Raw genomic sequence first — 12946 nt, 5'->3', positions numbered from 1 at the left:
TTCTGAAGAACGAGGAGGAATTGGATGGGTACGGAGAATAGGGGACTGTTATAAATATATCTTTAACATCTTACATCTTTAAATTTTAAAAATTCTGAAGCATATATAGTAAAATCTAGTTGGCAAGAGTATGAGTGTGTAATTTATTCTCTATCCTTTTTCCACTTTAAAAATATTTCGGTTTTTATAAGAGAATGGATGATGAGGGTCAAAATTCTTCCTCAATCATCTTTTTCATGAACATCTCAAATTATACTGAAATTGGCTGAAAAAATGATTTTAGTTTAGAAAGTTTACTTAGGATGCCGCACTTCAGGAATACAGCTATTCCATAAACCGCAGTACAATTACCCTCAGATATAACACAGACTCTAAATCCTAACGCAGGCTCCCAAGAACCCTACCAAAACCCCCAGGACTTAAAAAACGAAAACGAAAAAGCAAAACCAGGTTCTCAGATGACATTCAGATTCCTGTGAGCATAGATCTCACGATAAATGCTTAAATCCTATCCTAGCTTTCATTACAAATATGGCAAAATACAAACCAAGGAATCTTTTGGTCAAACTGCAGGCCAGTGATCACCATGCCCCGCGGAGGGAAGGCATGGCAGGTGGATCAACAGTTCTAAGAGTGGATCACCTAGACTGACTGGGGTGGCCCAAGCTCCTAGGAGCAGGTGAACAGCCAGAAGGTCCAGGTTGGGTCCGAGGAGATGGCCCAAATTTTTAAGCAGTTGCCTGGAAGCTGAGCTCTTCCTATAGCCTTGGGATGACATAAAAGCTTAAAGGATAAACAACATCAATATGATGCTGAATTATTCGGCTTGTCGATCCCATCTATCAGTTAGAGGCAAGGTATACTGGGCATTAAACAAAGCACAAGGATGCAGAGTGAAGAACGAGCTGGAGGAAGTTTGAGGATTGAAAAGGGCAGCCTGTCAGAAAGCATGAGATTCAACGCGCACATTTCGATTGGCAGATCAAGTTTATTTGAACTGCATTATCATTCTGTTTATAACCAAACTAAATTACAAGCTCATTGCTATAGACATTGTAATTATTCCAAAGATAGAGCACAGAGATTACAAAATGTTTACCGCAGCTCGGTGACGACCCCGTCTCCGTCATGAGACAGGCTGGAGAGCCCCTCCATCTGGCACTTAGCAGACACTCACCATTTGAAGCCCTGGGTTCCTCCTCTGGAGAGGGAGGGTAATAACACGACTGGCTGCAGGATTCTTCCACGAGGACTGCACGAGAGCGTGCAAGCAAAGATCTCAGAACAGCTCCTGGCAGCAAAGCACTCAATAAATGCCTTTTTAAATGACTACGTGCTGGTATAAAAACTTGGGGTTTAATAAAATACTAAACAAACACACATAAAGAAACAGCTACTAAAAATGCACAGAAACTATTTCCTTAAACATTCTGTCTAGATTATTTCAACTTCACTTTCTCAATCCCAGAGAGCTGATAATTAAAGAATTGCACATACTACAGAGCTGTTTAATACGGCTCCCAGTGGGCGCACAGCCAAAGGGCTAGGAGGCTAGCCATTTGGTACCGAAGAAACATCTGAAAATGTTTCTCACACCTGTCTTTATAAATCATAGACACTGCAGGAACAACTTAGCTTAAAAAGGCCTCTGGAACACACTCTGATACAAAAACAAAAAAATTTTTTCTAACTGTAATGAGTTCATTACAGCATCATCTACTCCAGGAAGAAATATGCTTAGCTTTTTAGATGATGTAGTTGCAGCCCTTAAAAAAAAAAAAAAGCTTTACAGTTTCCACAGCTGCAACATCTATCTAATTAGGTATATGCTAACTTTAAGTATTTACAGAATTTGAAGAGAAAGTTTTGAAACATTTAAAAATGGATGTAATTTTTGTTTCCACAAGGAAGGAATAGAAAGAGTCGATGGAGAAGTGAGAGAAAGGAAACCTGTCCATCTGGGGAGTGTGGTCCTCACAGCAGGGGCTGACTGCTACACGGATACAGCAGATCCACAGGGTTTCCCATACGCCCTCCTGAAACCCTACCACAAGGAATAATAATGACAACAATAATAAACAAAGAGAACTGGAGAGAAGATGACGGCAGGTAAGAGAAAGCAACTAAAGCTTTGGCAGATGGCAGAGGATGACAAATAGTAACCTACTCAGCAGAGAAGAGAGCTGGAACCCTGTTTGCCTGGAGAGGAGGGAAACCATCAAGAAGGTGAGATGGATGAGCAGAACCCCAGAAAGGCTTGGGAATGGAAGGCACTGGGCATCCTGAGGGCCAGTACAGGCCGAGCTGAAAGACTAGCCAAGGAGAAGCTAGAGTTTCAGGTCTGCTGCAAAGCCAGCAGAGCTAGGTGAGTGCCACCCCCTTGCCAACAGACTAGGAGTTGTATTTTCTGAAGACACTGAAGCAGAGAAGTTCTACACTCACGACCCTGGGCATAGCTGAGAGCGAGGGAGGGGTAACGAGGTGCCAAACTGAAAACAACAACAAAACACCTTCACCCTTAAGCACACTTCCCCTTAACTCTGATCTCCTACCCAGCTCACAGACCCTGCCGCCAGGCTTAAATCCTCAGCTGAAGGCTGCAAGATTCTTCTTTGGGGAAACTGATCAGCCTAAGAAAAAAGATACAACGATGTATGAAGGTCCCTGCAACATAATGTGTGCTTCTGAAACACACAGAACTTTCAATCAGCTTCTTAGTGTCTCCTTATTAAATATAAACAGAGAGCCGAAACTCAGACATTTGAAGAAAGGCAGAGACGATAAAATGGGGACAGGGAAGAATCTCACAGCTAATGCTAAGAACGAAGTGGGCAAAAGAACGCTTGAAAATAAAAATTAATAGACTCCAAGAGTTCATAGAAATCTTGCATCTATTATAAAATAAAAACAGAATACACAAAAAGGAGAACATTCATAGAACAAAAATATATCTTGGCAATTAAATATCAGTAACAGAAATAACTTGAATAGCAGGGTTGTAAATAAAATTAAACTCGGAAAGTAGAACAAAAATACAGAGATGAAAATTAGAGGATGTTTTCAGGAGGGTGGGATATTCAGCTAATAGCAGTTTCAGAAAAGCATGATAAAAACAGTGAGGAAGAAATAATTGAAGACATAATACAAGAAAGTACTAGAACTTTATGGCGTGAGTTTCCAAACTGAAAGGGCCCACAGAGTGCCCAGCACGATTACTGATAAGAAATTAGCTAAAAGATATCATCATGAAATGAAAAAATACTAGGGATAAAAATATGATAAAAGCTTCCAGAAAGAAAAACAGCCTACATTTAAAGGACTGACATAGTACCATCAAGTTCTCAAGCAGCAACGGGCACAGAGGCAATGAAGAAATCTCTTATAAATACTGAGGAAGTATGACTTCCACCCTAGGATTTTATACCTAAACAAACTAGCAGTCAAGGGTAGATATACATATATATGTATGTATATCTACATACATATATATGTATATATACACAAATATATATACATATTTGTATGCAAGCTATAGCAGACACACATTCCAGCCTTCTTTCTTACTCACAGAACTCTGTGTTGTTTGAAACACCAATGTGTACAGCTAAAAATATTTCCTTTGCTATCTTCCCATGCAGCTAGCAGTAGCCCTGTGTCACAGTCTGGCCAAGAGAAAATCTGCTACAGAGGTTTCTGGAAATAGTCCAATTTTCCTGATAAAATAGATTTGCCTGGCTCTGCTTTGTCGCCTCTTCTGCCCTATTACCTCCTGGAATGCACATATAAAGCCAAGAGGTACCGCAGCCTCCATGAGACCATGAAGCAGTAAACATAAAGGCAAAACCCAGCGTATAAGTATGGTAGATACAAACAAAAGCAGGAGCTTGGGTCTCTGATAGTATCACTGACCCGCTACCCCAGCGACCACACTGCTTACTTCACCACTGCTTGTTATGTAAAGGTAAAGGAAAAAAAACTTAAAAAAAAAATTGCTGTAGTCAGGTTTTCCGTTATTTGCAACTGAAAGCATTCCTGACGAGTTATCAAAAAATTTTTATCTGCCACACACCCTTCCTCAGGAAGTTACCAGAAGATGCGCTCCACACAAATAAGAAATAAACTAAGGAAGAGAAAGTTATGATGCTTGGAAAATAGGTGACCCAACCCAGGAAGGATGCAAGAGGAATTTCTAGCATCTTACTAATAGGGTAGTCCTGAGACAAGAGCCGTCCTGCATGCCTAAAAAAAAAAGTAACCAGTTTTAGATGAATTTAACTTAATTTTACCCAAAATATTATAATTTCAACATTTAATCAATATAAAATTATTAAGGGGAAAAAAAACTAACCCGTTCATGTTGGATCAGGAGGATAAAAGGCTCCAGGAGACGAGAGCAAGAAAAAATAAATAATGGATAGATTACCTGATGTCTTTGATCATATTGAAAGTAGTTTAAAAATTCTTCCAGAAACTTTGGAGGTAAGGTAGAGATTGGTACACAGAAAGCAAAGCAAAAAAACAAAAACAAAGCAATTATTAACTCTAGGAAAAACACAAAGTTGTAAGGGGGTGAAATAGAATTGTAGGATGCTGTGTGGCTCAACTGTGAACAATATTTGCAAAGTCTTCATAGTGCAAACATTGAACATTGTTTTTTAAAAAATTATGGCAATACTATATTGGAAAGTTGGAAAGAAGAGAAGCCAGCGTGGCTGGAGTACAATGGGCAAGGGGGAGAACGGTAAGCAAGGAGATCATAGAGGAAAATAGAGATTAGGTCATCCAGAGGTTTGGATTTTCCTAAGAGCCACTGGAGAGTTTTAAACAGGAAACCAGCATGATCCAACTCATGATTGAAAATGATGACTTTGGCTGTGGTGTTGGGAAGAATACACTGTGCAGGGACAAGAGGGAAAGCCAGCAGACCGGTTAGGATGCTATTATATTGGGATAAGAGGCTTCTGCAAAAGAGATAAAGAGAAGGGGAAGAAGTGGCCTAGGTTGGGGAAGGCACACTTTGAAATGGAGAGAAGTGGGTAGATGGGAATACATTTTGGAAGTTGATGGTTCATGAAGGGAAAGGGGAGACTCAGGGATGACTTACCAGATGTTTGCCTGAGGCATCTGGAGAAGGCAGAGGATGCTATTATTGAGTTGGGATGACTAGGGGAGGAATGGATTCAGGAGTGGAGGGTTTGGGATCCAGAGTTCTGTTTGGGACCTGTCAGGGCTGAGATGACACTGGAGGGTACCAAGCAGGCAACCGGTCTGGAGCTCAGGGTTAACACACAGAGACACGAAGCCCAGAATATGCTCTGCCTTCAACAGGGGTAATTCCTGATTTTTCTCTTGCCAACACAAAGCAATGTTTCATTATATGTTTGGATTTTTAAACAACCTCAATGCTATGATTTGGTGCGCTGATTGATTTAAGACTTGATACTGAGAATCTGAGGGTAAACAGGGAATGCTGGGGTATTACAACACATAACCCACTTGAAATGTTTAGGCCTAACTGGTTTTCTATTTTGAGTCCTATGTATCCCAAGGAAAAACTTTCTCCACCAAAGCTGCAGTCATAAAATAATAGCCCCCTTCTGTGAAATAATTTCCCATTATTAGCATGATTTAGTAAACATTTTCCTCTAAAAAGAAATATTGCCCATGCTCAGTGGACTTCTGTTATGTGGATAGAGCACGTGCCAAGTTAAAGACCACCTCAGGCACGCTTTGAGATTCTGTTTCAGTTCTTACAAAGTTCATTCTCAATAAACATTCAAAAGGACCAATTTGTACAAAAGTCTTTCAAAACACTTTTGACTACCAGTATTTTCATTTGCAGGTCATAGAGTTCTTTAACTAAACAGTCAACAGTATTCTTTCTTGGCTTTCTCATTGCTTCTTCATTAGTTTGTGCAATCCTTTTATTTAATCATTAATTCCCAAATTGGTCTTCACTGCTGTGTGGATTTTAATGAGAACTGAGTTTTAACCACATTACAGTAGATGCGATGGGGGTGGAGGGTAGCAGTGGCAACTGCAAAATAAATCGTACCAGAAAGTGGTAACGGTTGGTGATTGAGGCCAGTTGTTGAAAAATAAATGCCTGTTATGTAGAATCATAGAAATTTGGACTTAGAGGCCAAGGCAAGGCAGCCATTGGTAGACCGACAGCGCCTCTAGCGGTGGAAAGACAACGGCGGCGGTGGCGGAGATCCAGGGAAGCTTCTGCATTTTTAAAAAGGCACCTGCTGGGTGAGTCTTCATTATGCAAAAAGAAAGCATCCACAGGTGCCCAATTTTAAGGGGATACAACTTGGGAAAATCTAGACCTATAAAACAGCTATAATCTCCACACTCTAGTTTAACTCCTAAATGAGTTGTCGCTTTACACAAGGTGGATTTAAGATTATTTATGCCCGAGAAACTGACGGAGTGGCGGGAGGCGGAAAAATTCTGCTCAAGTTTGGCCGCCACTAACAACTAGTGAGCGATGCGGAATTTAAAAGAGAGGAAAAGAAAACTGAAGCAGCAGGCAAAAGAGTTAGTTTTTAAACACGGAGACCGTAGAACACAGCAGGCACACCTGCGGAGAAGGGAAGGCTCACCTGCGTGATTATTGCGCGTCCCCCAAGTGTATCCGCGGGGGAGGCAGGGGTGGAAAGGAAACCTCACAGAGAGCTGACCCAGAGCCTGGGGAGGGGGGTCACTAAGGGACAGGGACAGTAAGAGGACCCGACGCGCATCATCCCGGGCGACACGTGTAACTGTCAAGACAGAGAGAGACACCCTAACAAATGACGCCCGAGAGAGGAGGGGACGGGGGAGCAGCCCCGAGGCTGTGCCATCCGGGCTCCGCGCTGGCGGCTCCCAGGCCCCGAGCCAAGTGCTCCCTCCTCCCCCCCGGGAAGCGGCACCTGGGAGGAAGGGTCCTCTCTGCCCCGGGAACCCGAGCGGGGGAGGGGGGGCTCCGCAGCTGCGCCCCGGTGCGCCGCCTCGCGGGGCAGCCCTGCTCCTCGGTGTCCCCCTAGTGCCGCGCGAGGTGCCCCCGAGGGACGAGACCCCAGCCAGCGGACGACCCCGAGCGGCGGGCGGGAGAGGAGAGCGGGGGGACCAGCAGGGAGCCGGGTGGGCTCAGAGACTTACCTCGGGCCGCGCGGGGCGCGAGCAGAGCCCCGGCCAGGGCGAGCAGGAGGGCGCGGGCGGGGGGCGCGGGCGGCGGGCGCGCTGCCATCGTCGCCGGCCTTCAGTGCAGCAGCTCTCGGGGCCGGCGGCGAGCGCTGCACCATCCCCCGCGGGCGCCGAGAGGGGGCCGGGCGTCGCGACCCGAGGGATTTCCTGCTGCAGGGAGTCAACTCCGAACCACTCGCGCAGCGCCCGCGCCGCTGGTGAGCTAGTCTAGGCTTTCATTTTTTTAAAAAAAAAAGTTTTCCCCCCGTGTGTGCGCGCGCGCGCTGTTCTGGCAGGAGCCAGCCTTGACCGTTGCAATAAATGAGCAAACTGTCCGAGTTGGCCCGGGGACGAGGAAGATCGTTAGTGAGAGAAGGCAGGCCTGTGAAATGGATCCACGGCCAACAGTCACCGTTCTCATTACCACGGAACAAATTATCGTCTCCCCCGCACCCCCGCCCGCCGGCGGCGTCCCGCGGGTCCTAGAGACCGCTCAGGGTGCCCCGCCAGGGTCCCGCCCAGAGCCGGCGCTCGCCCACCCCCGGGGGCGGCTCGGTGCAGGGCGCCTCCCGGGCCGCGCGCCCTGGCGGCACAGACGTGGCTCGGTGGAGGCGCGGGCGCCCGGAGCGCACACATCCCCGCCCCAGGATGATGTGGCCGCGGGGCCCGGGGCGCCCGACTGCCAAGAGCACACGCGGCTGCACGGTCCAGCTTTCCAGTCTGAGGCTGGAAATGATGACTCGGCTGCTCGCTCCCCGGCTCGCCCGGAACCCGCGGAACGCGGGTAGCAAGTCTGAAAGGCGGTCCACCGGCCGGGTGGGCGTCCCGCGACCTTCCCCTAAGCCCCCAAACGGACACTTCATGCCCGAGAAATAAGGTTGGATTCGCAGGCACAGGCCGCCTGGGCATTACGCTTTGATGTATTACTTTAGGTTTCACGTTGATAGATTGACTCACGTTTCCTTTCCATGGCATGGACCCAGAAAAGGGTGTACAGTGATGTTTCCCAAACTTTCCTGATCATGAGAAGCATCTGGGCCCGTCTGTTAAAAATACAGCTTCCCGGGCTCCCTTCTTTGCCTTGGGAATGAGACTCTCCAGGCCACGGAGTCAGGGGAGCACCGGGTGTTTGGGAAACAGCAACCAAATGAATGGAGGGCCTCTCCTTCTTGCGCCTGACAGCCTCGAGCTCCTGTGTCAGTTTTTCTAATAGGACTTGTTGCCCTCTGGGAGACAAGGGAGCTACCCAAACTGAAGGAGCTGGATGCATTAAGGAAGGTTGCCAACCACCTTGTGGGGCTACAGTGACCCCCAACCTTGGTGTCTTATTAGAACCAAAAGAGTTAAGGAGATAGAAACCCCCCCCCCCCACCCCCCAGTTAATGAACTCAGAATCTCCTAAAACAAGCGGAGCCTGAAGAGTTTTCAAAGCCCCAGGTGATTCTACTGTGCAGCGAGGGCGGGGAGCCACCCATGGAAATCTGTCCGGTGACCTCCCACCAGTTCCCCCAAGAGGCCTCATTCTAAGAGGCCATTAGCCAGCCACAGAGGAAACCCCCTTCCTTACCATTTCTTCCTACTGGAAAGCAGCTTTTCTCACTATCTCCCTCCTGCCCCCAGGTTTTTACAGTGTTCCCAGGAACCAGGTCAACCCTCTCAACAAAGAGCAGGCCTTGTTTAAAACGCCAGAGACACTGGCCCAAAGGCCCCCGTCTCAGTGCCAGGACATCTCAACACTCCGTCTGGAAGCGAGGCCTGGGTCCAAGGCCTGGGTTCAGGCAAGCCCTGCTCCTTCCCTGCCCTGCTCTGCTCAGCATGGCTGTCTTTCTTTGTTCCTTCATTTGTTCATTCTCTCCATCAGCAGTTAGCACCGCCAGGTTAGGAACTTGGGAAAACAAACTGATGAGAGAGGCCTCCTGCCTTCAAAGACTTTTCTGTCTGGCAGGACAAACTGATAAATCATGACTATCGAATGGTGTGAGCTGGTTACTTAACCTATTTAATGATCATTGGGCTGTTTGTTAACTGGGCTGTTTGTTAGCTGCATTATTTATCACACACTTCGTATAACTGGAGTATCTGGAGTATCATGCTAAAGGGCTTCCCATGCATTATTCCATTTTAGAATCCTGACTATCTGGATGAGGAGACTGCAGCAGATTGAGGTTAAGTGCCTTTCCCGTGGTCGCAGGGCTGCAAAGTGGGTCAGAGCCCACGCCAGATCTGTTTGCAGGTATAGCCTGTCTTTGACTCTGACGTCCAAGCTTCAGCTGCAGCATCTAAGTGGAAGTAAGAATACAGGCCTCCCAGGTGGCCATGAGCATGAACTGAGCTATGGCCATGGCTTCCCAGCCCACAGGGGCTCCTGACGTGCGGTGAGAATTCAAATCCCTTTGAACTTGACGTTTCCTTTGAGGTCAATGGGACGGGCTAGCCTTAGGACGAGTCCAGCTGCTGGCCTCTTGAATCTTTCTGCCTGGATAAATTATTTACTAATAATAGACTGAATATATGCAGTGCACTGGGCTGGGGGCTTTATATACTTTCTCTCCGAATGATCCATTTCTTTTTGTTCTTTAATATTCAGCTGTTACTCTTGACTGTAGAAGTCCAATTTTTTTTTTAAACCTGGAATTTGCAAAGCTCCCTCCAAAGGGCTACAGGTGCCATAAGACTGGCCTTGGTTTGTTTTTGACCGAATGAAACAAAGCAGCCAATGCAAGGGGAAAAAAGAAAGACAGGAAAGAGAATCCTAGCCACAAGCCCGGGTTTCTTAACCTTCTAATTCCCCACCTCTGTGAAGTGAGGAGCCTGGGCTGACACCCTATGCATAGATTCCACGCTCGTCTGTAACCGCCCGCCAGCCAGGCAGAGAGCAAATCTGACGTCCGGCAGATGGTTGGCCTTTGGATGGGGACCCTGTCTCTTCATTCACAGGAAATGGAAGCCGACATGGCATTCAATACTGGATTGTTAGGTAATGGTATGGGGTCAGAGGCCAGGATCTGCTCATTAAAATTTCAGAAAGATGGCTTGTTGTCCCTTCCTCTCCAGCAGGACTGACCTTTGCGATACCGTTTCCTGATGCTATTTTTGTGCAACAGCCTGGGCATTCACAATCAACAGGGCACCGATTTCTTACCCAAGCTCACATTTAGCTCCATCCACTTTGAATACAAGCAGATGGAAAATGGAGGCAGATTTTCCTAAGCCAGAATTTTACAGGCAGCCACTCCTGATCTCTGCTGTAAGTGAAGGTTCGGCCTCCTTGCAGCTCCACCTATTGATGGAGCTTCAGACGCGGGCTCATGGAACAGCTTCCATCTGTCGGAGCACAGCTCCCAGAGCTTGCTGCAAAAGTCAACAAACAATTGCCACCTGATTAAGATTCTTGGAAATCTTGTTAATTCCATCTCTTGGGGAGATTGAAACTCATGATCTTCTCAGCCTGTTATAACGTGAGGTCCATTTTTCTTTTCATACATCTTCTCCTTTCAAGAATCCGTGCCTTCACCTCCTCAGAAAGGTGCTCCTAAGAGCCTCCTCTGGGCAGGTTAACCCCTCTTGGCTCTGATACCTCCATTACTGCACAGACTCCGTATTTAAGTAGCCTGTCCAAACACCAAAGAAAGAATGCTCTTGGGGAGATCAGGGACTCATGGATGCTCTGGGTCAGAAGGGACATGGAAGTTCACTTAGGCGAGCTCCCCTCATCTATACTCATGTGTCACCTGTCATTTGACCATCCAACTTCCCCTGATACACGTACTGTGATGGGGAACTCATTACCCCCCCCAACCCCACCCCCAAGAGGGCCCATTTTTAAGTACTCCAAGCGACTGGCAACACCCAGGGGGAACAGAGAGCTACCATGGCCACAACCCAGCTGCTGAGACAGGCTTCCTGGCTGCACATGCCCATCCTCTCCCATGAGTCCTGGGGCAGGCTGAATGAAAAGACAGTGCTCAGAGAAAGGCAAATGGGGACTCTCAAGAACAAATATGAACTCACCACCAGAATGACCAAATATTCGAAGACCCTCCTTCATTCAAGCAACAAAACTTCATCTTTTTCCCTCTTAGTGTGGGCTGGGCTTGGGGGTTCATTCTCATGAATAAAACGCTGGAAAAATGACAGTCTGTGAGTCTGAGACGAGATCAGGAAAGGCCTGAGTGACTCAGGTCACTCACTCTGGGGGAAACCAGCAGCGTGTGGCAAGGACGCTCAAGCAGCCCATTGTGGAAGAACCAAGGGAAAAGCTGAGGTCTCCTGCCAACAGCCCCAGGAGTGAGCCATCTTGGAAGTGGACCTTCCAGCCCCAGTCAAGCTTTCAGATGATGGCAGCACAGGGCAGCATCTGACTGCAGCCTGCTGAGAGACCCTGAGGCCAATCATCCAGCTAAGCTGCTCCCAAACTCCTCACCCACGGAAATTGCATGAGATAATGAACGTCTGTGGTTTTGAGCCAGTAATTTTGGGTGGTAATTTATTATGCCACAATAGATGACTAGTACACATTTAATAAAGCAAACATTCCTTTTCTGCATTTTTTTCTAGCTTGCAAGGATTCCTGATAACTTCAATATCAAGGGCACCTTCCTTATTTTTGAGCTTTGAATATGAGTTATGGATTGGGTGGCCATAGGTCTCAGTTTTGTCCTAGCATAATTATCAACAGCACCCCCGCTTCACCATCACAAATGTCCTAGTTACTAACAAACTGTGCCGTTATCCTATCTGTAGATAAATATGTCTTTGATGTGGTTTTTTGGGGGCAAGAGGAAGAAGCAGGAATACAAGCTTGGTTCTCCATTTTGACTCAGTTCCTTCCATGAGTGATGGTTGACTGAGTGACTGACCTCCCAGTGATGGAGAGTACACATGAGCATGGTAACAGCCATAACCACCAGAGCAGAACTGCCTAGGAGCTGGAGCCTCACAAGGTTCTCTGAGTATTTTCACTACACGGCTAACCAGTCACGCAGTGATCTGATCTAAGCTGCCACTTCCTGAAGTTGTGAGACATTTCTTATCAGCCGCCAAAGAACCTGCAGGCATTTGCCATTGACGGTATCTAGAACACGTCAAAGAGAAAATGTGATTAAAGGTCATGCTTGTTCTTGGATTGGGAGACCCACCAGGGGAAGCACAGATGCTCCCACCATCCAGGCTGGCCACTCGCTTGTCAGGTTTCTGCTCTGAAAAATGCACAGGCTCCCAGAAGCCAGGAGAGCTGGGATCATGGGGGGGCTCTGGAGACAAGCTGGGGCCTCCATACCTAGTCTGCAGTAGGCTCCCTCCCAGGGAGTGGGGACAGCCTACTTGACAATTATTCCAGGCAAGGCCCTTCCAAGACATGCATACATTTATGAAACTCCTTTACCTGATTTCTCTTGTGGCAAATTAGGCCATTTGCCTCTTATTCTGTACTCTTGAAATAGGGAAATAACTGGACACCGGCCCCTCTTCGTGTATTTGAATGCAGTTCCCATTTCGTCTTAACTGTTTTAGGCAAATCAACCCCAATTTCGTTAACTTGCCTCTTGGGTCCTATTCTTGCTCTCTTTAATCATGTTTTTTGCTCTCCTTTGAATCGTCTCCAGTTTCTTGATTTCTATTAAACTGTGGAGGCCAAATGTGGCCACAGAGCTCCAAGGAGGGTCTGCGCGAGGCCAGGGGAAGTACAGGCTGGTTTGTTGAGTCTGCTTTACTGGTGGTGGATCTCCTGCAGTGGAGACTTTTAAGTTCTCTTCAGAGCCCTGGACTAGTTTCTACT

At 47.0% G+C, this 12946-nt stretch overlaps 1 protein-coding gene across 1 annotated transcript in view; it reads right to left on the bottom strand.

Annotated features, from left to right (window-relative positions):
• The window catches only part of ADAM12 (ADAM metallopeptidase domain 12), a 335212-nt gene extending 327509 nt beyond the window's left edge, over window positions 1–7703 (bottom strand). The window contains exon 1 of the mRNA XM_008525946.2: window positions 7147–7703. Coding sequence (XP_008524168.2) covers window positions 7147–7234 — 88 coding nt within the window. The 5' untranslated portion in view covers window positions 7235–7703. The remainder of the gene's footprint in view (window positions 1–7146) is intronic.
• Window positions 7704–12946: the final 5243 nt, after the last annotated feature.

This window comes from Equus przewalskii, chromosome 1 (assembly GCF_037783145.1).
Source record: "Equus przewalskii isolate Varuska chromosome 1, EquPr2, whole genome shotgun sequence".
NCBI classification, from domain to species: domain Eukaryota; kingdom Metazoa; phylum Chordata; class Mammalia; order Perissodactyla; family Equidae; genus Equus; species Equus przewalskii.
This window is presented reverse-complemented; position numbering and strand designations above follow the sequence as displayed.